General features: G+C 59.7%; 1 protein-coding gene across 6 annotated transcripts; it reads left to right on the top strand.

Moving 5' to 3' along the window:
* Positions 1-27,464, top strand: RASAL1 (RAS protein activator like 1). 6 transcript variants are annotated; one of them, XM_014727589.3, is made up of 22 exons: positions 1-227; positions 659-876; positions 4,830-4,886; positions 6,275-6,388; positions 6,542-6,603; positions 10,934-11,063; positions 13,072-13,153; positions 13,227-13,358; positions 15,015-15,103; positions 15,796-15,913; positions 16,052-16,205; positions 16,573-16,637; positions 16,935-17,047; positions 18,562-18,754; positions 21,225-21,362; positions 21,820-21,964; positions 22,978-23,150; positions 24,271-24,408; positions 24,483-24,618; positions 25,378-25,498; positions 26,340-26,416; positions 26,673-27,464. In XM_014727589.3, the coding sequence occupies exons 2-22, from the start codon at positions 812-814 to the stop codon at positions 26,810-26,812; spliced, it is 2,442 nt and encodes an 813-aa protein (XP_014583075.3). In that variant the 5' UTR covers positions 1-227; positions 659-811; the 3' UTR covers positions 26,813-27,464. The 6 variants fall into 6 exon arrangements, 5 of the variants coding, with proteins under 5 accessions (XP_014583075.3, XP_070131556.1, XP_070131557.1 ...); XM_070275455.1 differs by lacking the exon at positions 1-227 and having other exon boundaries at positions 434-876; XM_070275456.1 differs by lacking the exons at positions 1-227; positions 659-876; positions 4,830-4,886 and adding an exon at positions 4,526-4,765.
* The last annotated feature ends 48 nt before the right edge of the window (positions 27,465-27,512 follow it).

Raw genomic sequence — 27,512 nt, forward strand, 5'->3', positions numbered from 1 at the left:
GCGGCTCCCTCCCCCGCAGTGCCAGCCCGTGACGTGGGAGCTGCCGCTCGCACGGTCTGAGTTTCATCGGAAACGAAAAGAGATGGGGGGATATTCGAGGCCCTTCCCTTGACTCTGAACGGACCCCCAAGAATGTGCGACCTTCACTCTAGCGACCCCTCCCGCGGGCCGCGGATACCGCTCCCGGACAGGGCATGGAGGTCGGACGGAGGAGGCGGCGCCGGAGGGTAGGCAGGGGAGGCCGCGGAGGTGTGGACGTGTTGGAAGGAGCGCAAGCAGGGGACAGACTGTGTCTTCCGAGCCCAGTGCCAGCTCACCAGGAGCCAGCGGCCACGCCCATGATGGCCGTGCCGCTCCCCACCTGGCAGTCCCGGCAGCCGCGCCCGGGTCTCCGCGGCCGGTGCGCTCTGGCGCGCTTGGCTGGGGTGCCGGCAGAGGGCGCGCGAGGGGACGCGGGGACGGGCGGGGGACCCCGCGGGAGGCGGGATTGGGGGGAGGGCGCTGGGCCGCCCCCTGCCCGCCCACCAGGAGCTCCAGACCGGGAGGCAAGAGCTGGCGGTGCCCCCTGCGCGCTCCGCCTGCTCGGCGCGCCGCTCCTACCTGTGGAGTCCGGGGGGCGCCCCCTCCCCGACGCCTCTCCTTTCTCCTCCTTCGGAAGCCTCCCGCCCAGCTGCACGCGTCTCGGACAGGCGGCGCTGGGACCCCGGGACAGGGCGCCAGTCTGGCAGCTGGTGACATGTAGACGTCCTCTCCGCGGTCCAGCCTCGGAACCTGGGCGCCCTCCTGCCCGGAAAGTTTGAGGCTGGGCGCCATGGCCAAGAGCAGCTCCCTGAACGTCCGCGTGGTGGAGGGCCGGGCGCTGCCCGCCAAGGACGTGTGAGTACCCCCGGGGCGCGGCGGGGGTGAGGGACGCACGGCACATGGGATGGGGCGGGGGTCACCCATTCCGAATGCTAGGGAGGGTCGGTGAAGTGGGTGTGGGGTTCTCGTCTCAGACCCAGTATTGGCACAGAGCTGCCTTCCCGGGGCGAGAGGCCCCATACCGGTGGCTGTCCTGGTGGGAGGGGGCGCCCAGACTTAGCAGATGCCCCGCCCCCAGGAAGGGGGGTGTCTTTGTTCTGGGATGCACTAGAGGGGTCTTCCAGGGCTGAAGAGGGGGTTGGAGAGTCAGATTCCGTCCCAGCTGGGGAAGGGATTGGCTGGGGTCTGGGGGGGTGTGGGGGGGTGTCTCTTCCTTCATCCAGGCAGGTGTTGGAAGTGGGATTTCTCCAGGTTTGGGTGGGTTCCTATCAAGAGAACCCTGGGGAGGAGCGCTGGAGGGCGCAGGACCCGGGTGGCCCCAGCATTCCTCCGGGCACATCTAATGTTTAGGTTTGCAGAGTGTCACCAGGTGGCCCACCAGCCAGGCCCCCGGGGAAACGGGTCCTCTTGATCCAGAGCTCTGAGCCCCTCAGTCTGGGAGCTCCCAGCCCACTGTGGGCCTTCCTTGCATGCTAAGCCACCGGAGCGCCCTGCAGCCCCCTCGGTGGCCAGGTGTGATGGGGCTCGAGGACCCTTGGGCTGCCCTGGTGCTAGTAGTCCTTGGCTGTGCTTCCCCAGGGCTGAGTCAGCAGCTGCCGAATCAGCAGAATGGCCGGAGGGGTCCCCCTCCTGTTTGGCCTGGAGCCCAGAAGGAGCTCTGAGGGTGTCAGCACCCGGGGCGGCTGCAGGATCCTTGGCAGGTCACTGGCTGTGTGACCTTGAACCTGGTCCTCTCTGGGTCTCGATTTCCCATCTGGGCGCTGGGAGCTCTGGACAGGAGTCTCCAAGTGCCCTGCGGCCGAGAGGGTGGAGCACCTGTTGGGGTTTCCCCGGCGGCCAAGGTGAGCCGGAAACTGGATTCTGGCCTTTGCGCAGGTCGAGGTTGGGGCTTAGCTGTACCCTAGCTGCCCAGGCCGTGGACCCCCAGTGGGAGCATCCTGCCAGTGACTTCATGAACCGCCCCCCTCCCCACATGCAGCTGTGCCATGGCAGTGGGGGGGGGGCGGTTTGCTTAGAGCAGTTTTCCCCGCCCCCCCATCCTCATCAGCTACCCCAAATAAACACGCACCTGACACGAAAAGCAGAGAGCCTGCGGTGCAAATGCAGCGTCTGGACGAGCCCCTGCCTCCGTCGCTGAGATGCCCTCTCAGAGCCCCTGAGCATTCGAGATTCTGGAACCATTGGGCCAAGGAGGCCAGGAGTGGAGGCCTGGCAGCTGCTAGAGGGCTGAGGGGACCCTTCCAGAGCCCGGGCTCCATCCCGCTGTGCTCTGGCCGCTCCACCAGTCCTGGGTGAGGGCCACGAGGGGGTGGCAGGTGTTGTCCGTGGACCCGGTTCTCTGGGCTCCTTCTGCCTCTGCTGAGGAGGGGGTCGAGTCGTGCCTGGTTCCCGCGTCTCTTGACCCCTCTTCCCCCAGGTTCCCAGGCCAAGGTGAGCTCTGGGGTGGGTTCACCCTGGAGCAAGGGTAGGGAGGAGTCACTAAGCCCCAGTTGGGGATCCAGCCACCCTGCCTGTTTCCCTCACTGTTCGCCCTTCTTTAGAGGGGCTCTCCCCAGAGGATGCTGCGATCTCCATGCCCATGGGGGTCTTACATGGGGTGTTTTCTCCCTCTCTTCTCCCGAGGGAAAGGGCCTGGATTCTTCCCGAAGCCTCACCAGATTTGAGGGGGGTCCGACCCGGCTCTGGAGGAGGCCTCAGTCGGTACTCGTAGAGTTATTACTGTCATTAATAATAGCAGCTGTAAGCTCCAGGGCTTACTATGGGCCAGGTCCTGTGCTTAACACTTCCTATGGTCCCAGCCCAGAGAAGCAAAGTCGCTTGCCCAGGGTCACACAGCTAGGATTTGAACCCTGACTGTTCCCATGCACAAACCAGACTGGGCAGGCAGTGGCCAAGGGGCCTCTTTTCCCATGCCTGAGGTGGGGCAGGGGCCGTGGGAGAGGCCAAGGGTCCGGAGAGATGGAGGGTCTGGAGGGGGTGGCCCCCCGGCTGCCGTTGCCCCTACCTGATAGGAGCCTGATAAGGCCTCGTGCGTCAGAGCCCTGGAGCCGACGTGGGAGCTTGGCTCCCACAAGGGGCCGGGGTCAGGATGGCTCCACGGGAGGGGGCGTGTCTCCCAGCCCTTTGCCAATGGGATCCCAGCCAATCCGGCCCCACATCTGCAGCTGGGGAAACTGAGGAATGAGAGCTTGCCTAAAAGAAGATTGGGGGTGGAGAACCCAGAGAGGGAAATGAGATATGGGGCTTACCCAGCCACGGGTATCCCGGGGGGCAGAGCAAGATGGGGAAACTGAGGCTCCTGGGGTTCCACAGCCCGGTGGTTTTGGGATAGGTCCAGAAGGGGAAACTGAGGCCTGGGGCCTCATAGATGAGAGTTCAGAGAGGAACTCAGAGACGCAGGACGCCGCCCAGGCTCAGGTGTTCAGGGTTGGAGACCGGATGGGGAAATGGAGGCCCTGGAGCACCCAGCAGACTGGCTGAGGGAAGGAGTCCGGAGAGGAAACTGAGGCACACGGGAGCCTGCAGACGAGGCTCAGGCTGGAGCCGACTCCTGGGGCCCACGTGCCTCGTCCCTGGAATCCTGGAGGCATTTGGGGAGCCCTGACAAACTGGACGGAGAGGGGGTGGCAGCGGGAGAGGGCGGAGCCGGGCCTCGAGGGAGGGGGCCGTTGGGGAAGCGATGGTGAGCTGGGTGGAGGCGGCGCTGGTTAAGAGCGTGTATGCTGAGCCCCGTAGACTGGGGTTCCAATCCTGACTCTGCCAGGCTGGGGTGGGGGGGGGGGTGCAGGTCCTCCCCCAAGGAGCTCACAAGGGGGCAGGATGAGTTTGGGTGCTCAGAGGGACCGGAGGTCAAGTTTACACGGGATGGTGGAGGTCAGGGACGGCCTCTCTGAGCAGGTGAATTTTGGTCCAACTTTTGAATGACAGCCATGATGAGATCAGGGACAGAGTGTCTTAGGCAGTTGGAACAGCAAGTGCAAAGGCCCTGAGGGCAGCCTGAGCTTGGTGGAAGGCAAAGGAGGCCTGTGTGGGGGGACTAGGGGAGCAGATGGCACTGGGGGAGGGCCCCTGGCTGACAGCTTGGGATGGACTGGTAACTCTTATTATGAAGAGGGGATTGTGCTGGCTTTGGTTGACTGATGGCTCGTGGCCACTCAAGGGGATGCAACCTATCTCTCCTATGGGCTGCATTTTGAGGTCTGGGTGCTCTGGTCTGGGCCTGCAGTGGGAGAGTCTTCTGAGGGCCGTCCCCACTGAAGGCCGAGCCTCGGGAAGTCCCCTTTCCGGGGAAACTGGCATTGAAATGACGCTCCAGAGAGGGCAATGCTCACCCCAGACGATGGCATCGAGGCCGCGTGGGGAGGGCTCAGGTGAGCTGGCTTGCATCCCGCCTGGCATTGTCCCCTCTAGTTACTCCCCTGCCTGAGGAGGTGTGTGCTAATATCACGCCCGATTCATAGGGCAGAGAAACTGAGGCCACCGGGGAGGGGACTGCCAGGATGCTGCAGCCAGCAGGTGGCAGAGCCAGGGATGACTCCCGAGCATGCGCTCTTGAGTGCTCCTTTGGCCTCCTGGCTCATGCCTCAGTGTTGTGTTTCTGTGGGTGGGAGCGCAGCGAGCCCGCGTGTGGGGGGCCCGGCACGCGGTGGGCGCTGGGCAGCTGTCACGTCTTCCGCTGGTGCTGCGTCTCCGCTGACTTGCTGTGTGACCCGGGGCCGCAGTCTCCCCTCTCTGTATACTGAAGGTGGGTTGGGACCCCCCACCGTGGCTGCCTCCCAGCCCCCCTCCCTGAACCCCCTCTTCTGCAGGTCTGGGAGCAGTGACCCCTACTGCATAGTGAAAGTGGACGACGAGGTGGTGGCCAGGTGAGGAGTGCGGAGGCCAGGCCTGGGGCGACGGGAGCAGGGCAGAGGGCACCTTCTGGACCTGGGAGTCCAGGCATGCGAATTCGCATTGAAAGGCTTGCCCCACGGTGGACCTGCAGCCTCACGGTGGGCACCGTGTGCCTGGCCTCAGGGCCCCACGGCTGGGGCTGCCAGTTCCTCTCTCCATCCAGCCCACCAACTGGCCGACCCCTGCCCCCTGGACCTGCTGATGTCCCTGCCAGCTCCCTGGGCCTGACTCAGCGGCTGGCAGCCTGTGCCTCCCCCAGTGGCCTCCCCGGGGGCGGGCATCTCACGCTTGGCTGGGCTGGCTGGTTCCGGACCTGCTGGGTGCTGCGGGCATCGGGGTGTGTGTGTATGTGTGCGTGCACCCAGCTGGGCCTGCTTGTGAGTGTGTGTGTGGGTGATGGAGGGCTGGTGTGAACGCCTGTGACCACGTGCACGTGTCCTGTGGGTGTGCAAGGTGCACAGGCTCACATTGTGTACGTGTGTGTGCGTGCCTGTGCACACACACATGAGCTGTGCTGGTCACACATATGTGGCCCCTGCCTGCTTATTTGGGTAGACAGGCACTGGTGTGAACATGTGTGAGGTGTGAGGATGTGTGTGTGTCGGGCGGGGGGACATGGGGCTGGGCCGTGCTTGGCTCCCACCCCCGCAGGCCGAGGGACAGCTCTCAGCCCCCGAAGGCCTGAGAGGTGCGGGTGGGCGGGTGGCTGAGGCCTCCGTTCCTATGGAGACGGCAGGATTCAGGATGCTCCTGGCGCCAGTTCTGGTCCAGATGGGCCGGGAGCTGGGGGCGAGGAGCGCGCATGGGGGAGGGTCAGCTCGCAGCACCCCAGCTGACCCCCCCTCCATCGTTCTCTCTGTGCTCATGCTGTCCCATCACTGCCTTCTGTGATACTGCCCCTAAACCCGCAGATGGATTTTCTGTGTGTCTCCAGGCTGCTGTCTCCCCGTCTCTGGGCTCTGAGGAGCCTCTCAGCTTAGGGGCTGGGGAACCTGAGGGACTTCCAGCTGGGAAAAGGCCAGGGCATGGGGCAGCGGGTATTTGGGAAGAAGGGTTCGTCTGATGGTGATGCCCTGGGCTGGGGTAGAGGGCAGAGTGTGTGCACGTGTGTGTGTTGAGGTCTCTGGTTGTGTGTGTCGAGGTTTGTGTGTGTATTTGTGTGTATCTCTACGCCTGGGTTCATGTGTGTGGTTTGTGTGTGTGTGTGTGTGTCCCTGGGTGGGTGTGTATCTAGGTTCTGGGTGTCTGCATGTGTGGAGCCCCTTCTCATGTGTGTGTGTGTGTGTGTGTCTCTGGGTCCCCAGGTGCCTGCCACCTGCGTGGCCCAAGGCCCCCCAGCCCTCTGTGCCCCCTTTGGCAGGACAGCAACCATCTGGCGGAGCTTGAGCCCCTTCTGGGGGGAGGAGTACACCGTGCACCTGCCCCTGGACTTTCACCAGCTGGCCTTCTACGTGCTGGATGAAGATACAGTGGGGTGTGTGTGCTGGGGACCCAGGCCCGGGCGCCGGAGGGGAGGCGGGACGCCTCGGAACCAAGTACCGGCCCCCTAGCCCTTGCTGCCTGCCCCCTCACTCCACGGGCGGGGTGGGGTCCCTGACTGCACCCTCACCCCGCCGCCTTTCCGCAGGCACGACGACGTCATCGGCAAGGTGTCGCTGAGCAGGGACGCGATTGCCGCTGACCCTCGAGGTGGGTGAGGGGCTCCGGCGCCCTGCTGGGCAGAGGGAGGAGAGGACGGCCATGTCAAGAGGGGGCATTTTCGAGGGCAGAGCGGGCAGTGCGGGGAAGCATGGAGCCTTCAGTGGAAATTATTTCAGCTGTTGTTGTTAATGGAGTTTAATTTTAATTTGGTTCTTTTATTGAGCAGTTCATTCATTTACATAGTTCAGTATCCAAGATCGCAGTGAAACTGTCCCTCTCACCCCGGTGACCCCATTCTCGTCCCAGTGTTGTCCATTTCTTCTATGTCCTTCTGGAGGTGTTTCAAACATAGGCAAGCAAGCAACAATAGTAATAGCAGCAAGCACTTATATAGTGCCTACTGTATACGGAGCACTTTCTGAATGCTTTCCATGTACCCACTCACTTGACGACGGTAACAACCCTATGAGGCAGGTGCTCTGCTTGTCCCCGCTCCACAGGGGAACAGGCTGAGGCACGGGGGCCCCAGTGAGTCGCCCAAGATCTCAGAGTCATTGAGCGGGCTGGCCAGGATCTGAACCAAGGCCGTCCAGCTCCAGAGTCTGTGCTTGCCACTCTGCACGGTGTGTGCTCTGTTCTCTGCTTCCAGGAATGAGAGCCTGTTACAGTCACTGCTCTGTGCCTCGTCTTCACCTCGCCATGGGTCTCGGGGATCTTTCTATATTGGTGCCCCAGAGCCTCCCCATCCTTTGATCTCTGTGTGAGTTCACGGCCCTCCGTTGTGTGGATGTGCCGTCATTTATTTGCCCAGGCCTCTACTGATGGGCACGTGGGTTGTTTGCAATCTTTTCCTAGTTCAAACAATGCTACAGTGAATAGCCTTGTACAAACGGGGTTTCACACCTGTGCACGTTGCATCAATCAGAACTGGTCAATTCCCAGAGGTGGAACTCATGGCTGATAGATATTGCTAGATCACCCTCCATGGAGGAGGTCACAATTTACACACCCTGTACCCTTGTCAACAATTACCAAACTTTTTGATCTTGTATCTGAGAGGTAAAAATGGCCTTTCAGCATAGGTTATTGTGCATTTCTCTATGAGTGAAGTTGAAAACCTTTTTATATATTTAAGAGTCACTTCATTTCATTTGTTGTCTATTGTCTATTCATATTCTATGTGCATCCCTCCCCACCCCCCGCACTGGGTTGTTTGCCTTTTATTATTGATTTGTAGGCACTCTTTACATATGAGGAAAATTAGTTCTTTGTCATATTAGCTGCAAATATTTTTTCTCCCTTTGTGGCTTATGTTTTGACTCTGCTTACAGTTTTTCCATGTATAAAATTTATTTCTTTTTCTGTAGTCAACTCCATCTTTTTTTTTTTGGCTCTTGATTTTCTCTGACACCTAAAAAGGCCTTCCCAACCCTAAGATTAAGAAATTTTTTTTACATGATTTCTTCTAGCAACAATTTGTTTCCTGTTTTTACATTTAAGTGTTTCATATGTTGGGAATTTATCCAGAGACAAGGTACGGGGTAGGGATTGACCTTTATTACTTTTTGTCTGGGTGAGTACTAATTGTCTCAACACCATTTATTGAACAATGTATTTTTTCATCAGTGGGAGTTAGTTGAAATCCTACTGTGTGCTAATCAGCACAATCATTGCTCCTATTTAGTGAGGGCTCCCTATGTGCCAGGCAGGGTGCTAAGCACTTTCTGTTTAGTCCTGACAACACCAAGTGAATTGTGCGCTAGAGTGACCTTGAATTTGTGGCTGATGGGCGGTGAGGCTGCGAGAGGCGAGGTGACTTGCCCCTCCCGGAAGTTGTAGAAGTGGGACTCGAGCCCAGGCTGCGCCCGCCTCCAACGTCTGTGTCCCTAACCTGTGCCCTGGGCTGTACCCAGTGTGCCCCAAACATTCCCAAGGGAGTGGAATTAAATGAATGGAGGATGAGGCCCAGCTTCAGGGAGCTTGTGGACCAGATAGAAAAACAAAACACATTCACACAGAACAGGGGGGAAGGGAAAATGAAACTGTCATGAGTCTGCATGTGGGCGCTTTTTATTTTTTGAACAGGACAGAAACGTGGGAGTGGAGGTATATGGAGCATCACTGGCCTGACAGTGGAGGAGGGGGCAGTGAGGGCTAGCGTGGTCGGGGGAGGCTTCCTGGAGGAAGGGGCATGAGTGGGTCCTTAAAGGGGCTATCGCAAAGATGCTAAGCTGTCTCTCCAGGGTTTCTCTTCTAGGACCAGGCACAGGCCAGGCCACATGGGGCACTTGGGGGGGGTGGGTGGAGAGGCTCCAGGTGCCAGGCCAGAGGCTGGACTTTCTTCTGGAGGCACTGGGGAGCCATTGATGGTCCTGGAGCAAAACAGTGCAGAGATTGGAGCCCTATTATGGGAGGCTGGAGTGATGGGAGGGAGTAGATCCCTGAGTGGCTTTGTGGATATTGGATCACAGGGGACAAAAGTAGATGTGGGCGATCAAGTAGGAGTCTGCGGCGATGATTAAGTGAGAGGAAGCTGGTGGTGTCCTGCACTTGGGGGGAGCAGGCGACAGGGAGAGATGAGATAGAACTTACACTCTCAGTGGCAGGGGGACCCTGACTTAGGCGGGATTCCTAGTGCGTTGTTGGGGTTGCCGTGAGGAAGGAGAAACCCACAGTCTCCCCTCCGTCCCGATCATGGGCTGAAACCTAGCAGGGAGTGGGGCCCAGCAAGAGAGGAAGCAAGGGTGGCCCTGACAGTGGAGGTCAGCGTCAAATCCACAGTCGACAAAGAGACCCATCTTGGGCCAGGGGCGAGGCGGGTGTTATTGACCCCAGAAGTCCCCGTTAGACTGAGACCCCCAGGACGAGCGAGCACCATCCTCTCAGGGGACAAGCATCCTCATGTTCAGTTTCCCGCAGAGGAAGCTCAAACAGACATGAATTCACAATCAAAAATCACCCCACACCAGGAAGTGGGCCACCGGGAGCAGGGGCCAGCGGGAACGATAACCATCAAACTTAGACCCACGAAGACTTTAGATTTTGTAATTATGATGCACAGAATTTAAAAACAATTAAATAGGGGCCAGCCAGGTGGCTCAGCAGTTAAGTTCACACACTCCACTTCGGCAGCCCAGGGTTCGCTGGTTCGGATCCCGGGTGCAGACATGGCACCGCTTGGCAAGCCATGCTGTGGCAGGCGTCCCACATATAAAGTAGAGGAAGACAGGCACGGATGTGAGCTCAGGGCCAGTCTTCCTCAGCAAAAAGAGGAGGATTGGCAGCAGATGTTAGCTCAGGGCTAATCTTCCTCAGGAAAAAAAAATTAAATAAATAAAAAGTATAACCACCAGAAAGGGCCAGCAATAACCACAATAAATTAAAGCAATACCTTAAAAAAGTAAACAGACTTGAAAAAGAACCAAAGCAAACTTTTAGAGATAAAAGGCACAGTTATTGCGATTGAAAACTACGTGACTGAGTCCCACAGTGGATCCCTCAGAACTGACGTGCGAGTTAGTGAACTGGAAGAGAGCCGAAGAAATTATTTAGACTTTAGCCCAGAAAAACAAGAAGGAAATTAAAAAAGAGAAGTTCAAAGACATAGAAAATAATCCAGAAGGTCTAACGCCCATTTAGTTGGAGTCCTAGGAGAGAATAGAAAAAATTAGGGAGAGGAAATAATAATATAAAAATTGAGGAGAGGAAATGATTAAAAAAAATTGATGACCTGGAATTTTCCAGAACTCAAGGGAGGATATGGTTCCATAAATAGAGGAAGCACAACCTGTACGAAGGAGGGTAAACTGACATCCTTACCTAGACACATTGCAGTGAAGCTGCCGAACGTCAAAGCCGTCGTCCTTACGATGAGGGAGAAAAGACAGACCATTTACACAAGGTCAATTATTAGGCTGAATGACTTTCCAATAATTACAAAGTGTTGAGGGAAATGAAAGAAAGGCAGAGATTGGGGTCGACCTCACTGACTCGGGCAGGGAGAATGGCCCGGACGAAGGCTCAGAGATAGGAACGCCCACAATTTTGGTGGGGGGAGAGTATGTCAGGACTAACAGACGGAGGGCTTTCTGTGCCAGCGTGAAGAGCGTGGTGATGCTTGGTTAAGGGCAGTGGCCCCAGAGCTGTCTGCCTGCCTTTAACTTCTAGCTCTGCCGTTCCCAGTGGGGCCGTGGGCAAAGGGCTCCCCCCCGTGCCTCACGTTCCTCATCTGGAAGGGGGGTAATCACGGTACCTCCACCGGAAGGCTCCCAGGAAGGCCAGGACTTAACACGTTTTTCATGTTAATTCAGCTTTTAGGTTAACATGATGCCTTGCACACAGTAGGTGCTTAATAAATGTTGGCGCCTCTGCCCTCCAGGAATCGATAGCTGGATCAACCTGAGCCGTGTGGACCCGGATGCAGAGGTACAGGGTGAGATCTGCCTGGCCGTGCAGATGCTGGAGGATGCACTGGGCCGTTGTCTTCGCTGTCATGTGCTCCAGGCCAGGTATGGTCCTGATGTGGGCTGGGGTGGGGGGTGCTCGGAGAATGAGCGGGAATCCACTGGGTACCCCCAGATGTCTTGGCCTTTGAGATCACCTCACTCCTGGGACACCCCTGGGCTCAAACAGGATCCCTTGTAGGTAAACAGTCCAAGCTACCGGATTGCAGGTTTCTGGGGTTAAAGCACCAGCGAAATCCTTGTTGGGTCCCCAGTGACCAGCAAACAAAGGCCAGACACTCAGGATGGCCAGACACATGAGTGTGGAGGTGTATTAATCAAATTGTGAGCAATAGATACCCAATTCATACTGGCTTGAGCAGATTGGCTCATATGAATGACATGTAGCTTCAGGCATGGCTGGATCCAGGTGCTCAAACAGTGACATCAGAAATCTGTAGATACAGATTCCTCGGCTGTCTTTTGTGTTAGCTTCATTCTCAGGGAATCTCCCCCCAGGTGGGGGCAAAGATGACCCCAGCAGCCCCAGGCTGGCATCTTACCACCTTGGCCGCTCCAACTGAAAAAGAACTTCTGTCTCTCACCATTTCCAACCAATGTCCTGGGACTAATTCTTATTGGCTCACTTTGGGGCATATGCCCGTCTCTGAACCAATGACACTGACTCTCGTTGGTCAGGCCTGAGTTGTAAGCCCATTCCTGGAGTGGAGGGAGGGATCAGCCGCCTAAGCCCTGTGGGCTGGCAGTGAGGGAAGGTGGGTCCTGCCCCCAGGAAACACCAGAAGGAAGGCAGAGGCAGGACCAGTGAAACCCACAGATGACCCTCCCGGGGCACCAGCGCGTGGGACACCCATCTTTCCTCCTGCCTGTTTATCACTCTCTGCTCCCCTTCCCTCTTCCTCAGCGCCCCATCCTTCTGCTTCCTTAAATACTTCCACCCTCCTTCCCTCTCATCTCCCCTCTTGTCTTTCTGCCTTATCTTCACACCTTACACCTCCAGCCTTCACTTTTAGGCCAATCTTCGCCCAGGTAGGAGAGGATCTCTATTTCTAGTCTGCTGTGTGACTTTAAGGCCCTTTCTTGCCCTCTCTGTGCCTCTCCCACACCTCCAGATTTCTTCCCCCAGCTGGGGCTCCCTGGAGTCTGGATGGAGTACGCAGGGGTAGAGGACAGGCAAAAGGACTCAGCCTGGGGCAGGGGCTCCTCGTCTGCTTTGTGCCCATGGCCTCCTCCCCAGCCACAAGGTTGTGCAGGATCCTTGCAAGCAGGAGAGGGACCGATCGCTGTCGCTTAGCAACTGGGCTGGCTCCTAGGAAACCAGAGAAGGCTTTGGATGCTGAGCAGGGGTGGGAGATGAGCAGCAGGAAGCAGCAGGCAGCCCCTGGTCGGGGGAGATGTCCCTGGATTTGGGGGACCTCAGGAAGGATGGGGGAGGCTGACTGAGGTGAGACTTTTGGGTTGTCATGGCAACCAGAGGTAGGGGGTCTCTGCCTCGTGCCTTTTCTTGGGTCCCAGGCAGGGTGTGGGCATGAGTGTTTGTTGAATGAATGAATGAGCTGAGCAGTCACCACACTTCATCTCATTTAACCCTTGGCCCTGAGAGGTTGGTCTGTTCTTACTCCCATTTGCCAGATGAGGAAACTGAGGCTCCCAGTGTCGCCCAGCCAGTGAATGGCATAGCCAGGCTTTGAACCCTGGCACCTTGTCCTTTGGCCTGTCCTCCCATCCAGGGGCTCCAGGGAAACTGAGGCTCCCTTCCCCTCCCCTGTGCACCTGCTGGGCTTCGTGAGGCAGGACTCGACCTGTCTGTGCCTCGGTTTCCTCATCTACTGGTGCCTCCTCGTAGGGTCGTGTTAGTCCACAGGCAGGTACCGGGGTTGGACGGGCACGGCGGGAGCGCTCCTCGCTCGGTCCCTCCAATGGAGCGGTTCGTTGTCATGGAAACCAGTGGCATCTGAATGGTCCAACCTGAACCCCTTTCCCAGGGTCCAGCTGGGGTCTTGGTCCTCGGGGGTCCTGTGTTGCCCCCACTCCTTTCTTCGTCTGTCCCCAGGGACCTGGCCCCCCGAGACATCTCGGGCACGTCTGACCCCTTCGCGCGCGTGTTTTGGGGCAGCCAGAGCGTGGAGACGTCGGTGAGTGTGGGGTGGAGCCGGGGAGGCTGGGGGCCGGTGGTGGGTGCTCCCCCCTCACCCCCTCCTTCCCCAGACCATCAAGAAGACCCGCTTCCCACGCTGGGACGAGGTGCTGGAGCTGCGGGCGGCACCGGGTGCCCCCTCCCCGCTGCGAGTGGAGCTCTGGGACTGGGACATGGTGGGCAAGAACGACTTCCTGGGCATGGTGAGTGCCCCCCTCCAACACCCGCTGTGGCTCCCCATCGCCACTGAGGGGGAAGGAGGAGGGAGACGGGCCGGGCGTCCTGGGCCCCAGAGGGCAGATGTGAAGGCGGCCTGGGTGATGGAGTCGCATCGCTCCTGGTACAGGTGGGGAAACGGAGGCTCTCAAAAGTGCAGGAACCTGCCCGAGGTCACAGGGCGGGCCCGGAGTCTTCCTCCGGATGAGAGTACCCAGGATGTCGTGTGCTGGCCCTGGGCTGAGCGCTTCTCCCACATAACCTCATTTACATAACCCTCGTGGCCACCCCTGAGGCTGGGACTGTCGTCATCCCCTTTTTACACGTGGGGAAACTGAGGCCCAGAGTGGTGAAGTAACTTTCCCATGGTCACATGACAAAGAAACGGCAGAGCCAGGATTTGAGTTCAGGTCTCTCTGACTCCAGAATCCAAACCCTTAACTCCTGCTCCTGGAAACGCCACGCTCCGCTGGGTTCTCCTGGAACCTCAGTTTCCCCGTCTGTGCAATGGGTGTGACTGCTCCTGCCTCTCAGGAGTGATGGACGGAGACTCAGGGCTGACAGTTTTCCAAAGGCGGGAAGAGGAGAGCAGATGGTGAGGCGGGGAGGCTCGGTCATGCGCTGCTGGTGCGAATGTAAAATGGTGCGGCCGCTTCGGAAAACAGCCCGGCCGGTCCTCAAATGGTTAAAGATGGGGTTACCGCCGGACCCAGCAATTCCGCTCGTAGGCGTGTGCCCGGGAGAGATGAGAACAGACGGACACGACAGAACTTGACCCTGAATGTGCACAGCAGTGTTTTCACAATGGTCCAAAGTGGAAAGTCCGCACACCTCCATCGAGGGATGAATGCACAGACAGGACGTGGTCCACCCTACAGTGGAATAGGATTCAGCCATAAAAAGCAGTGAAGGGCTGACACATCCTGTGACACGGATGAACCTTGAAAACATGACGCTAAGTGAAAGAAGCCAGACACAGAAGAATCTGTGTGATTGTACGATTCTGTTTATATGAAATGTCCTGAATTGGCAAATCCATAGAGACAGAAAGTGGAGTAGTGGTTGCCAGGGGCTGGGGGTCGGGGTGAGAGATGGGGAGCGGCTGCTAATGGGTACAGGCTTTGGGGGGCTGACAGAAAATGCTCTGAAATCAGTGGTGATGGTTGCACAACTCAGAGAATAGACTAAAAACCGTTGAATGATTTACTTTAAATTGGTGAACTGAATGGGAGACAACTTCTGTCTCTCTAAAGTTATTTCAGAAGGGAGGGGACGGGGCTCAGGTTCTTCTGGACTGTCTGGAAGGCTTTTGCTAGATGCAATTTGTGTCCCTAAACAGAGCTGAAGATATACTCAGTCCAGACATGCTGTCTCTAGCAGCTGTGTAACCTTGGGCGCGTCACTCCACCTCTCTGAGCCTCAGTTTCCGCAACTGTAAATTAAGTGTGCTCTGGAGGCCCTCAGTGCCCTGGCAGGGGGAGGGCGTGTCGCTGCTGTCGTGTGGATGGGACACGGTGGGGGCAGGAGGTGGCGCCTCGAAGGCTATGGCTCCTTGCGTGGGCAGGCTGAGCTCTCCTTCCAGGGCCGGTGGTCTGGCCCCAGCAGGGCAGGGCTCGGCTGAGGGTCTGTGTGTCCCCCCACAGGTGGAGTTCCCCCCTCAGGTCCTGCAGCAGAAGCCCCCCAATGGCTGGTTCCGCCTCCGGCCCTTTCCCAGAGCCGAGGAGGATTCTGGGTAAATGTGGGCGCGGAGGGAGGAGGCCAGGCTGGAAGCACACTGGGTGCCATCTTCAGCTTGGGGGCAGGTCCTCACGGTGCCCACGTCAGCCACAAGCTGTCACCGTGTCCCTGCCCTCATTCATCTCACAAATGTTTGTCAAATGGCCCACGGTGTGTGTTTACATGTGTCCAAGTGATTCGCCTGATCCCCTCCACCTGCGAGCGTGTCAGTTCACACTTGTGGGTGTGTGGTCAGAGCCTTGGGTCCTTCCACACCTGCCCACACCTGTCTGCACTGTCCATTCCTGTACATGGGGTTTCACTGGGCACATCTTCGCACACTGGCCATATCTCTTTACTCTGTCTGCATTATCCACTCCTGTTCATACCTGTCGGTGTCTGTTCCCACCTGCCCACGCCTGTTCCCACCTGCCCACACCTGCCCACACCTGCCCACACCTGTTCCCACCTGCCCACACCTGCCCACACCTGTTCCCACCTGCCCACACCTGTCCACACCTGCCCACACCTGTTCCCACCTGCCCACACCTGTCCACACCTGCCCACACCTGTTCCCACCTGCCCACACCAGTTCCCACCTGTCCTTCTGCGGAATCCCCCTGCTCCTGACTGTGCTCACCCTGCCGCCCCGGCCAGCTGCCCCCGCCCACACGTCCCTGTCCCCCCCGCTCTGCTCTGGCCCTCCAGGGGCAGCCTGGGCGCCCTGCGGCTGAAGGTGCGCCTCACGGAGGACCGCGTGCTGCCCTCCCGGTACTACCGGCCACTCTCGGAGCTGCTCGCCACGGCGGTGCTGGGGCCGGCAGAGGTGGGTGCGTCCGACGAGCAGTCCCGCTGGGCGGGTGGGGGTCTGGGTCACCGCTGCCTCCTCCCTCAGGGAGCCCCAGCTGGGCTCTTCTGCTTTGGGGTCCCAGGGCCACCTCTCCTGCCTCCTGTGCTTGCCCAGGAGGATGCTGCCAGCCCCCTGGCTGTGCTGGAGGAGCTGACCTCAGGGGACTGCCGCCAGGACCTTGCCACCAGGCTGGTGAAGCTGTTTCTGGGCCAGGGCCTGGCCGGGCCCTTTCTGGACTATCTCACCCGGCGTGAGGTGGCGCGGACCAGTGAGTTGCCCACATGACCTGCAAACATCACTCCTCAAGGGCGGGTCTGCAGAGGGGTCTCTGCGGGGGGATGGGGAGGCCTCGGGCAGAGGACAGGGGTTCCTGTGTGTGTGTGTGTGGTGTCCCCTGTGCTGTGCATCCAGCCAACTGGGAGCACAGTCCTGGTTCAGGCCCTGGTTTTGCTACTCATGAGCTGTGTGACCTTAAGAACCTTGTTAAACCACTCTGGGCCTCTGTACTGTGAACAGAGTTGATGGTGCAAGTCCTCTCGATTCCTGAGGCTGGAAGAATCATGACCCCACGTTGGGTGGCGGGGGTGAGATGGCCCCCCCCAAATCCCAGCAAACCCTTTTCTCTCTCCTCCCAGCCGACCCCAACACCCTCTTCCGTTCCAACTCCCTGGCATCTAAGTCAATGGAACAGTTCATGAAGGTGAGGAGGTGAAGGCCCCGTGGGGCCCGGCGGCAGCTTCCTCGGGGGGACTCCCTTCCCAGTGCTCACTCGGAGCCCAGAGCTTGGCTGCCCTCAGGTGGCCCCGGGTAGCTGAGGGGGGTGGCTGGTGCCGGGCCTCGCCCTGACCTGCCCCCAGGTAGAGTCCCCCACCCCAGCCCTTGGCACGGCCCCGCCTCCCTCTGGGCCTCTCCCTGCGGGGTCCCCCGGCCCCCGCTCAAGGGCACGGCCCGGCCTCGCCCTCAGCCCCGCCCCGTGTGGTGCCCCCTCCGCCCCCAGCTCGTGGGCATGCCCTACCTGCACGAGGTCCTGCAGCCGGTCATCAGCCGCGTCTTTGAGGAGAAGAAGTACATGGAGCTGGACCCCTGCAAGATGGAGCTGGGCCGCACCAGGTGAGCAAGGCTGGGGGACCCCAACCCCCGACCCCCTGCCCGCCTGGAGCCTCGTCAGGCTGGGCCCACGCCAACTCCCACCCTCTCCTTCAGGCGCTGCGGCTCAGGAGCTCTGCGTCCCGCCTCCCAGCCTCTCTGGGGCCTGAGGCTCTGAAGGCCGGGTGGGGCAGTGGTTAGGGAAGGACTCTGAACTCAAGCTCCAGGGGCCAAACCCCAGCTCTGCCACCGCTGATGGGCAGTGGTCTGCGTGCGGAGTGGCTCCCGGAGCCCTCTGGGAGCCTGGGTGGAAGCACGGGGTCATTCCACCCTTGGTGGGCTCTGCCTCTCTTTCCAGGACCTTCCCCTCCAGCCGGGGTGGGAGGGCTTGCTCCCGCCAGGCCATTGGAGCTGGTAGCTGGCAGTCCCTCAGGGCCCACGGTGGGGACAGGAGAGGGTCTTTCCGCCCAGCAGGGCTGTCCACCTTCTGACCACCCTGGAGGCAGGCATCTGGACCCCTTTTTGTAGGCAGGGAAACCGAGCCTCAGAGAGGGGAGGTCACCTGCCTAAGGTCGCACAGCTGGGAAGTTGTAAAGTGGGGATTTGAGCAGGCCTGAGCAGGAGTGCAGAGTTCATCTGTGAAACTCCAAGGCGAGGGCTTTTCCTCATACGTCTGGCGAGGACCAAGTGACTCAGGGGGTGCCTGCAAGGAGCAGGGGCAGCTGGGGCCCTGAGCTGGCAGGGTGGCAGGCAGACTCTGGAGCCGGCAGTCCCGAGTTCTGACCTCCACTCTGCCACCTGTTTGCAAGGGGACCTCTCTGAGCCTCAGTCTCCTCCTCTGTCAAATGGGAACAATCAGCCTACTTCATCTGTTGGGTTGCATTACGATTAGATGACACGATGCCAGACACAGCGAGTTCAGGGCTTAGCTCGTCGGGTTCAGGACACAGTGGGGCCGGGAACCCCAGCCTGGCTGCTGTGGAGTCTGCAGCCTGAGGGTGGGCAAGGAGGGCCTTCTGCCCCTATAGAAACGAGAAAGGAAGGAACGAGTCGATTGCAGATGGCACAGTTCATTTGCATGGGGACAGCCCCGCAGACGAGGGTACATTTAAGCAGAGACTTGAAGGAAGTGAGGGAGGGAGCTGTGAGCAGATCTGGTGGAAGAGGGTTCCAGGCAGTGGGAAGGGCAAGTGCAAAGGCCCTGAGGTGGGATCGCACGTCTGGCACATCCGTGCTGAAAATGCACTGAACTGGGGTCCGGCATTATGTGCAGCCAGGAAGGGATGGCCTCTTTGAGGAGGTGATGTTTAAGGTGAATGTGGAGGCAAGAGTGTCGCAGGCAGAGGGACAGTCTGTCCACAGGCTCCGAGAGGACAGTGAGCTGAGCGTGTTGGAGCAGGAGCGGGAAGCCGGGTGGGAACAGGAGGGGAGGGTGTGGAGTGGGCGGGCGGGGTTGCTGGGCTCAGTAGGGGCCGGGGAAGATGTGGAGCGGGGGGATGCCCGGCTCTGAGGCCCAGCCGCCCCACTTGCTCCCCCAGGAGAATCTCCTTCAAGGGCACGCCCTCAGAGGAGCACGTGCGGGAGGCCAGCCTGGGGCTGCTCACGGGCTACCTGGGGGCCATCGTGGACGCCATCGTGGGCTCCGCGGGGCGCTGCCCGGCCGTCATGCGCCTCGCCTTCAAGCAGCTGCACCAGCGCGTGGAGGAGCGCTTCCCGCAGACGGAGCACAAGGTGGGCAGATGGGGAGACCGAGGCTGCGGAGGGCAGCAGCTCGTCCAGGGATGCGCGGAGTCAGGGCAGAGGGGGGACAGAACCCGGCTGCCCACGCTGAAGGCCTGTGTGTCTGGCAGAAGTGGGGGCGGTGTTCTCTGCAGGGTCTGGGACCCAGGAGAAATAATAATAGTTAATAAAAATAATAATCGCGGCAGCTGACACTGCATGCAGCCCTCTCCACGGGTCAGACCTTGTTTTCGGTGCGTTACGTGTTGTTACCCATTATCCAGTGTTCACGTCCACCTATGAGGTGGGTACCTGTATTGCTCCATTTCGCAGAGGAGGAACCTGAGGCCCAGGCGGGTTAAGTTACACAGCCAGGAAGGGGTGGCGCTGGGATGGGCCCCATCCAGGCAGGCGGGCTCTTGCATCTGCGCTCATAAGCGCCAAGTGATAGACTCTGTGCAAAATAAGTGAATCTTAAATGCCGGCTGTGAGATTGAGAGCAAGCTGGCACACAGTAGGTACTCAGTAGCAGATACTCAAAATAAAGGCTAAAAGTAGGTCCGTGCCTGGGCTGGGGCTTTACCAATATTGATACGGAAGTTGAAAACTCAGGTGCTACAGGGCTCAGGCAGGTGAGGAAATGAACCAAGTGTTTGAGGCGTGGGGCGGTAGGGAGTGGTAGGGCCTGTGGCGAACCGGATCCCACAGCTTGTCTGGTGGGAGCAGGCCTGGACAATCAGTGATGGCCATGTAGGATTGCCACATCTGCAGAGTTTTTTTTTTTTTTTTTTTTTTAAGCCAGTATTCTGGATTTTAGGTGCCAGCTCTCATTTTTTAATTGATTGATGCCCCATCTCTCCCCACTTCCTGTTTACAGATGGGGAAACGGAGGCCCAGAGAGGTCAAGGGTCTGGGCCAGGGGTTGGGGACTGAAACCGAGGCCTGTGGCCTCCCAGCTGGGGTCTCGCCCTTCTCTCCCTCACCCCCGCTGAGGAGTGAGCTCTGGGCCTCCAAACTGGGACGTGGCTTGGTGACACCCAGCTTGCCGGGTGCTCAGCTGGGCTGCCGGCAGAGGTGCTAAGTGGGACACAGGGAGGAGGCAAGGGGAGGGGGAGGCCAGCTCCCCAGCCAGCCTGGCCCTTGGAGGGGCCAGTATCAGGGACGCCAAGTGTCCCCCAGTTCTCGGCCCCCAGGGTGGGCAGAGGCCGTGGGCAGGGAGCCGGGACCGTCACAGGCCGGGGGGGTGGATGGGGGAGCCCAGGGGACCCCATCTCTGCCGCTCTGACATCTGTTCCTCCTTCTCGAGAAAGGAGGAAGTTAATGAGCTGATGTCAAAGGCTAAAATTACGCTGGGACAGGGCGGCCGGGGGGGCGGGGTGGCTGTGGGGGGCAGTTCAGGGTTCCAGACGGCAGGTGGGGTGAGACCCTCCGGGCACCCAGCTCCTCCAGAGGTGCCCAGGAGGCAGGTCTCAGGTGTGAAAACAGCCCCTAAATAAAGGCTGGAGCACAGACTCGGGCTAAAGATAGCCGGCGAGTGGGGGGAGCGGGATGGGGGGAGCGGCGGGGGCCGGTGCCGTGGGAGGGGCCGCCCTCTCTCCGGTCTCCCTGAGCTCCGGGGGCCAGGCTTCCCTGCAGGCAGGCCTGGCCTGGGGCTCGCACGGACAGGCACCGTCCTTCACAGTGTGCAGAGGCAGAGGCTGTGGCTGGGGGCACATGGGCCAGGCGCAGGGACCTGAGTGTCCTCGTCTGGAAAACGGAGATAATAGCATCTCCCCCCGCCCCCTCGCTGGGATTGTGTGAGCATTAGATGTCATAGTCCAGGCTTGGTTCCCAACCCCCAGCGAGCGCACCGCAGCAGCTGGTGTCAAATACAGGAGAGTGTGGTGAAGAGCGGAGAGTTCAATTCCAGCCTGGGGTCAAATCCTGGCTCTGCCACTTACAGCTGTGTGGCCTTGGGCAAGTGACTGTCCCTCTCTGGGCTTCAGTTGCCTCCTCTGTGAAATGGAGATATAATAAAGTGAGTATTAAGTAAACAAATGTGTGCAGAAGGATCTGGCCTGTTGCTATTATTATCAGAAATCATAGATCTGGGTTGGAGTCCTGCCTCCTCTACTCAGCAGCTGTGTGACCTTGGGCAAGTCACTTGACCTCTCTGAGCTTCTGCTTCCTCATCTGTAGAATGAGAAGAATGGTGGTGCCTCCCTCATAGGGCTGTGCCCTGAGTACAGTGGTTGGCACACAGCGGACTCTGAGGATGTTAGGCTAAATCTGATTGTGCAGGATGTGTGTTGTTACTCCATTTTCCAGGTGGAGAAACTGAGGCCCAGAGAGGAAAAGCCCCCTTGGCAGACCTGTATGGCCACCTGACCCATCTCCCATCCCACTTCCCCTTGCACCACTGACCTATAGTCCTTGCTGCCTCAGTTTCCCCAGCTGGGAAGTGGGTCTGGCGGCCCCTCTCACCGGCTTCTCCTCTCGCCAGGACGTGAAGTACCTGGCCATCAGCGGCTTTCTCTTCCTGCGATTCTTCGCGCCTGCCATCCTCACCCCGAAGCTGTTCGACCTCCGGGACCAGCACGCAGACCCCCAGACCAGCCGCTCGTTGCTGCTGCTTGCCAAGGTACCAGCAGCAGAGGCCCCTGCTGGGTGTCCTTAGTCAGGGAAGAGCATAGTAGGACCAGAGCAGGGGGGCAGACCACAGAAGACCCCAACACGACCCAGAGAAGGAGGAAAGTGGGAAGCAGGCTGGTAGTCATTTACGCCTTAGTATGAATTAGACCATCGTTTGCAAAGTGGTCACCTGTTGGGGCTCTGATGGGCTCCAGAGGATGGATGATGTGATCAGCAGTCCTGGGTGGGGGGATCTGGGCTCGGGAGGGAACAGAAGACGGGCACTGGGGGTGCATATCTGTGCACAGGGAGGGGCAGATATTGCTCAGAGCAGGTGCTGCTATGAGTCTTCTCCTTTGGTGAGCACTGATTTGGGAGCCAGGACCCTGGGGCTGTGTTCGGGGTCCACAGAGGGCCCTTCCCCCTGCGGTGACCGTGGCCCTGGCGTGCCCTGCCCCTTGCTCCAGGCCGTGCAGAGCATCGGGAACCTGGGCCAGCAGCTAGGCCAGGGCAAGGAAGTGTGGATGGCCCCCCTGCACCCCTTCCTGCTGCGGAGCGTCTCTCGTGTGCGGGACTTCCTGGACCGGCTGGTGGACGTGGACGAGGAGGAGGGTGAGTTCCAGTGTCCCTGCCACAGCCAGCCTGTCACCCCACTGGATGCGCTGGGCCTGCCGCCCCCCCCCAGCACTGAGACTGTGGACCTGTGCGTCAGCTAGTCAGTCCACTAACATCTCCTGGCACCGGCTGTGCTGGGTCTCAGAGATGATCAGAGTGCAGGCCTTGCCCTCCAGGCCGCTCCAGCCAATGTGGAGAGGCGGGTGGGGATTGTGGTGCGGGGTCCACACAACTGACAATTATCTAAGTGCCGACTCTGTAACGGACACTGCTCCGGGCCTGGGAATAGCTGTGAACAAGACAGAACAGACTCCTGCTCTCACGGAAGTTTTATTCTAGTGGGGACCACAGGCTGTGGGCACGATGAATTAGCCGAGCACATGGTGTGTTAGGGAGGATGAGTGCTAAGGAGAAAAAATAAAGGAGGGAAGCGAAGGTTGAGGTGGGGGTGGCAGGTGGAACTTTTAGAAAGGGTGGCCAGGAAAGACCTTGCTAGGGTGACATTAGAGCAAAGCCCTGAAGGAGGACAGAGAGCATGAGGATCCTGAGGAAAAACGTTCCAGGCCGGGAAGAGCATGTGCAAAGGCCCTGAGGTGGGGCCAGAGAGCACTCGTGAGGAGGCCAATGAAGAAGAGTGAATGAGGGGGAGGAAGGTGAGGATGAGGCCACCGGACAGTTTTAAGCAGAGGAGTGGGGATTGAGTCCGTATCACAGTGTTGGGTGCAGGTCACCTGGGAGCAGCCGGGTTTGCCTGGCGCGTCTCTGGTGCGGGGCTGCCTGGGCGGACTCCCCTGGGCGCCATGGCCGCAGATCCCTGCCGAGGAGAGGGCCCAGGGCCTACGTGTGGTCCGGGCCACCCTCAGCGGCGCTGTCCCCCTCTCAGGGAGGGGTCCAAGGCCTCCTGCCTCCGGGGGAGCGCAGGCTCCTGCTCATCCCTGCGGCCGCAGGCAAGCCAGCAGAGCGGCTGGGCCTGGAGCGGAGGGGCTCACTGTCCCCCTCCCCGTCCCCAGAGGCTGGGGGCCCCGCCAGGGCCCTGATCCCGCGCTCGGCGACGGTTCGAGAAGGCTACCTGCTGAAGCGCAAGGAGGAGCCGGGCGGCCTGGCCCCGCGCTTTGCCTTCAAGAAGCGCTACTTCCGGCTCAGCGCGGACGCGCTCTCCTACGCCAAGAGCCCCGAGTGGCAGGTGGGGCCCCAGCCCTGTCCCGGGGAGGGCTTCCAGAGGGGGCCTCCCCAGGGAGCCGCTTCTCTCTACCCAGGGGGAAACTGAGGCCTGGGGTTGGGGGGGGGGGGGTTGCGATGACTTGCCCAAGGTCCCGTAGCGACTTAGCAGTGCCAACTCTGCTCACACATTTGGGCCATGCGGGCACAGACGGGCACAGACACACCCACACACACCCATCCTCAGGCCTCCTTCCGCATGCACCGTTGAGGGGCGGACATACCCCCCACATGTGGATGCGCACAGGGCAGGGACGCTGCTCACCGCGTCCCCCCCGCCACCCCAGGTCTATGCCCCCATCCCACCCAGAGGCACATGAAACGGGAGCTGCTCGCTCCCAGGTACATGCCCGGCTGTATAGGCGCCCACATTCGGCATTCGTTCACTCACTCATTCATTCATCAAACATTTGAGTGACTACGAGGTCCCAGGCAATGTTCTAGGCACTGGAGATACAGCAGTAACGAGACGTAAAATGCATGTTCTCATGGGGCTGCCATTCAAGCGTAGCACAAGCCGAACCCCACGCTGGGATCTACCCACTTCTGAGTACCACATCCCTAACTGCCACTAGCCAGCCCTGGAGAGGGTGCCCACGCTGACGGCTGCTGCATCAGCAGAGTGCCATTCTAGACTTCAGCTCCCTGGGTTCCAGCGCTGGCGGCACCAGCCGAGGGACCCTGGGAGGGTCATTTATCTTCTTGTGCCTCAGTTTCCTCATCTGCAAATTGGGAAGGACAGAGCCAGCCTCAGACATTTGTTGTGACCATGAAATAAGGTGATGGATGTAGAGTGCTTAGAACCACACCCCAGGTGCCGCAGAAGCGGTGGCTATTATCCTTCTTCTTAAAGAAGGAAACTGGTGCCCTGATAAGTTGTCACTTACTCAGAGAGTGACGGGGCAGGACTGCGGGACTCATGGAACAGCCAAAGGGACACGCACACAGATCACAGATACACAGATTGAATGTCCCCACCCCCCGGGGCCCACCTGAAGCGCACACCCAGAGGAAAGCTGTCCCTGGGCCCCGCCGCCCCGGCCCCAGCCCCCAGGCCGCCCCGCAGCGACGGTCCTGTCTCCCAGACGCGCTCCTCCATCCCCGTGTCGCACATCCGCGCCGTGGAGCGCGTGGACGAGGGCGCCTTCCAGCTGCCGCACATGATGCAGGTGGTGACGCAGGACGGCGCGGGGGCGCTGCACACCACCTACCTCCAGTGCAAGGTGAGGCCCCGCAGGGGTGCGGGTGACGGCGTCCCCTGGGTCCCCCACCCCTGACCGCCCCCGACTCCCTGCAGAACGTGAACGAGCTCAGCCAATGGCTGTCGGCCCTGCGCAAGGCCAGCGCCTCCAACCCGGACAAGCTGGCCGCCTGCCACCCGGGGGCCTTCCGCAGCGCGCGCTGGACCTGCTGCCTGCGGGCGGAGCGCTCAGGTGAGGGGGCGGGGCTGACTCGTGGGGGCGGAGCCTGAGCCCCCCGCCGCACCTGTCAATCAGCGGTGTCCTACCTCCGCCCGGGCTGGCTGTGCAACCTTGGGCGAGTTACTGAACCTCGCCACGCCTCAGCCTCCTCAAGTGTGGAATGGGGCTGATAACAGTGCTCAGGCGTCTTGCGAGGATTAAGTGAGTTGATATCCACAAAGCGCTTAGGATCCTGCCCGGCACGTGGCGCTCATCAAATTGCACCCCAGGTGTCTCGTGGTACACGGACAGACCGTGGGCTTGCTCTCGAGGAAGACAGGTGAATAAGCAGAGAATTTAATACAGTGTCACGAATAGCGAGATGAGGCTTTCGAGGCTCCGGAAAAGGCCTCTGACCCAGCCCCAGGGCTGGAGAGCAAGGAGGGCTTCCGGAGGAGGTGTTGCTTACATGTGACCTGAGAAGAGAGGTTAAGGAGCGAAGTTGGGGACAGGGATGGGGTAAGAAAGAGCGTTTCAGGCAGAGCACGGGCCTGGAGGCGAGGCAGAGCGGGCTGGAGGACAGGAAGGGTCTGCGTGGCTGGACCCTGGATGTGGCAGGAGGACAGAGGCGAGGCTGCTGCTCTGGAGGAGGGTGGAGGCCGTGGGGCTGCAGGGGAGGACTAGGTTTGAAGGGCGGTGTTAGAGGGGAAGGGCAGGGTTTGGTGGCTGCCTGGCTGTGGGGGCTTCTGGAAGGGCGTGGGGGCGGTTATTGATGATGCCGTGTCCCCCCAGCCGCTGGCTGCAGCCGCACACACGCGGCCGTCACCCTGGGGGACTGGAGGGACCCGCTGGATCCGGATGCTGAGACCCAGATGGTGTATCGGCAGCTGCTCCTGGGGCGGGACCAGCTCAGGTGGGTGCCCCCACCCCTCCCACTGCAGCTGCTGGGACCCGTGGGGGCAGCCGCCCACTCTGGCCTCCCACCTTCCTTTCTTCCTTCTTCCCCTGCGCCTCAGCTGGGCCTCCCTGGGGCGGGGCAGGCTCAAGGTGAGGCCCGGGAAGCATCCTCGGGGGCCTCATGCAGAAGTGGGTCTTGGGGTCTTTTAATACCAGGGGATCCAGAGACGTGGGCACAGACCTTGGGTGTGTCCCTCCCCTTCCTGGGCCCAGGATCACCGTTATTCAGTGACAGACACTTGTTCCAACTCATTATACAGAAGGCTCTGAAACTGGCGTGCCTGAGTTCAGATCCTGACCTGGCCACTTACTGGCTGTGTGATCTCGGGCAAGTTGCTTACCTTCTCTGTACCTCAGTTTCCTCATCTGGAGAACAGACATAACAGGAGTCCCTACCTCATGGGCTGGTCCCCAGGGTCAGATGAGCTAATAGGGATAAAGCACGGGTGGGGACCTGGCCACACGGTCAGCGTTTGATAAATGCTCACGGTTCTTATTACGCTGTGTGACCTTCAGTAAGTGTCTTCACCTCGTGGTGTCTCAGTGGCCGTCTGTATAATGGGGCCAACAGTACGTACCTCTCTCACATACGTGTTTTGCGATAATTAGATGACTTAATATGTGTAAAGGGCTTAGAACATAGAGGGGACTTTATAAACGTTTGTATGACCATGATGATGACGGTGACAACTAGGGAGGACCTGTCATTCCTCCTGCCACCAGCAGAGAATCTGTGGGGTAGAAAGCAGGGTTGGGAATCAGGGCCCGGCCTTGTCTGTGTCCCTCTCAACTTCCAGGAGGAAATTCCTGGAGAATTCTAGCGTGGACACGACTCCGGAGGCTGGCACAGCGAAGGGCTCTGGATCCTTGGAAGGTAAGGGGTCAGAAAGTCCCTTTTCCTGGCCCGCTCTGATGCCCCCCTGCACTTGCCAAGCAACTGCGATGTCCTCGCGCCCGCTCTCTCTCCTGTTTCCGGTCCACCAGCAGGCCAGGGGTGTAGGTGTGGGCTCCGGTACGTTTTGGGGTTCTCAGGGCACAAGGAGAATCTGGAGCTGGAGGAAGCCCTTGGTCGGGGGTGGCAGCCTGCCCTGGCCTGGCTGAACCCCCGTGGCCCCCTTGTCTCCCTCCAGGGGCCTGTCCTGATGCCCTGGCCGGGCAGAAAGCAGCAGCTGCCCGCCTGCTGGAGGTACTTGCGGACCTGGACCGAGCCCATGAGGAGTTCCAGCAGCAGGAGGAGGGGACGGTGGCCCCTGGCCCCCTCGGGCCCTGAGGGGATGCCACAGCCACCTGGCCGGAGGAGAAGGAGCCACTGGGCTCTTCTCAGCGTACCCTGGTCCGGGAGTGCCCTGTGGCTGTCCTGTACCTCATTGATGCTGTGGCTTGGGGGCTTCTGGAGATAGCCTAGTCTCCTGTGCTCTGAGCCCAGAACCTGAGGCATGGAAGCCCTTTGGCAGGGGCTCAGCCTTGCACTGAATGAGTCTCGCTCTCTGGGTTGAGGCCGACTGGAGTGGATGGGATAAGGAACCTAACTCATTGGGTCTCTGCTTCACCGGACTGGCCTCTGCCTGTGAAGCAGTGTGGCACCAGTGAGGCCAGCCTGGCCCTGAGCTGCTGGATACAGCTGTACCTGAATCCCTGATGCCCATGTGGTCTTGTTGCCCCAGACAAGCACTAAATGGGCTTAGCCCTCCCTGTTTTCATGTCTGTCAATCCCTGTAACATCACCGATCCTCCTGAACCCTGCCCTTGGCCGAGGGTCCTAACCGCAAGCTTCCAGAACCAGGTGCCCTCAAGAAGAACTGAGGCTGGGAGCCTAGTGTGCCAGACTCAGATCCTTGGAGGCTGGGAGACCTTGGGCCAGGCTCTTTCCCTCTCTTTGAGCCTCAGTTTACCCTGTATAAAATGAGGAAGGAGTGAGTTCAGATGCGTGGGTGTCAATCTGGGTTCTATGGAGGTGGCTCTGGAGCCAG

This window comes from Equus caballus, chromosome 8 (genome assembly GCF_041296265.1).
Source record: "Equus caballus isolate H_3958 breed thoroughbred chromosome 8, TB-T2T, whole genome shotgun sequence".
Taxonomy (NCBI): domain Eukaryota; kingdom Metazoa; phylum Chordata; class Mammalia; order Perissodactyla; family Equidae; genus Equus; species Equus caballus.

Bases quoted from the DNA above. Each gene is read 5' to 3' on its own strand.
- RASAL1 (XM_070275454.1), top strand. From the start codon at position 5,717: ATGGGGGAGGGTCAGCTCGCAGCACCCCAGCTGACCCCCCCTCCATCG. The intron at 6,389-6,541 runs GTGTGTGTGCTG...GCCTTTCCGCAG, and splicing joins CTGGATGAAGATACAGTGGG to GCACGACGACGTCATCGGCA. The intron at 6,604-10,933 runs GTGGGTGAGGGG...TCTGCCCTCCAG, and splicing joins GATTGCCGCTGACCCTCGAG to GAATCGATAGCTGGATCAAC.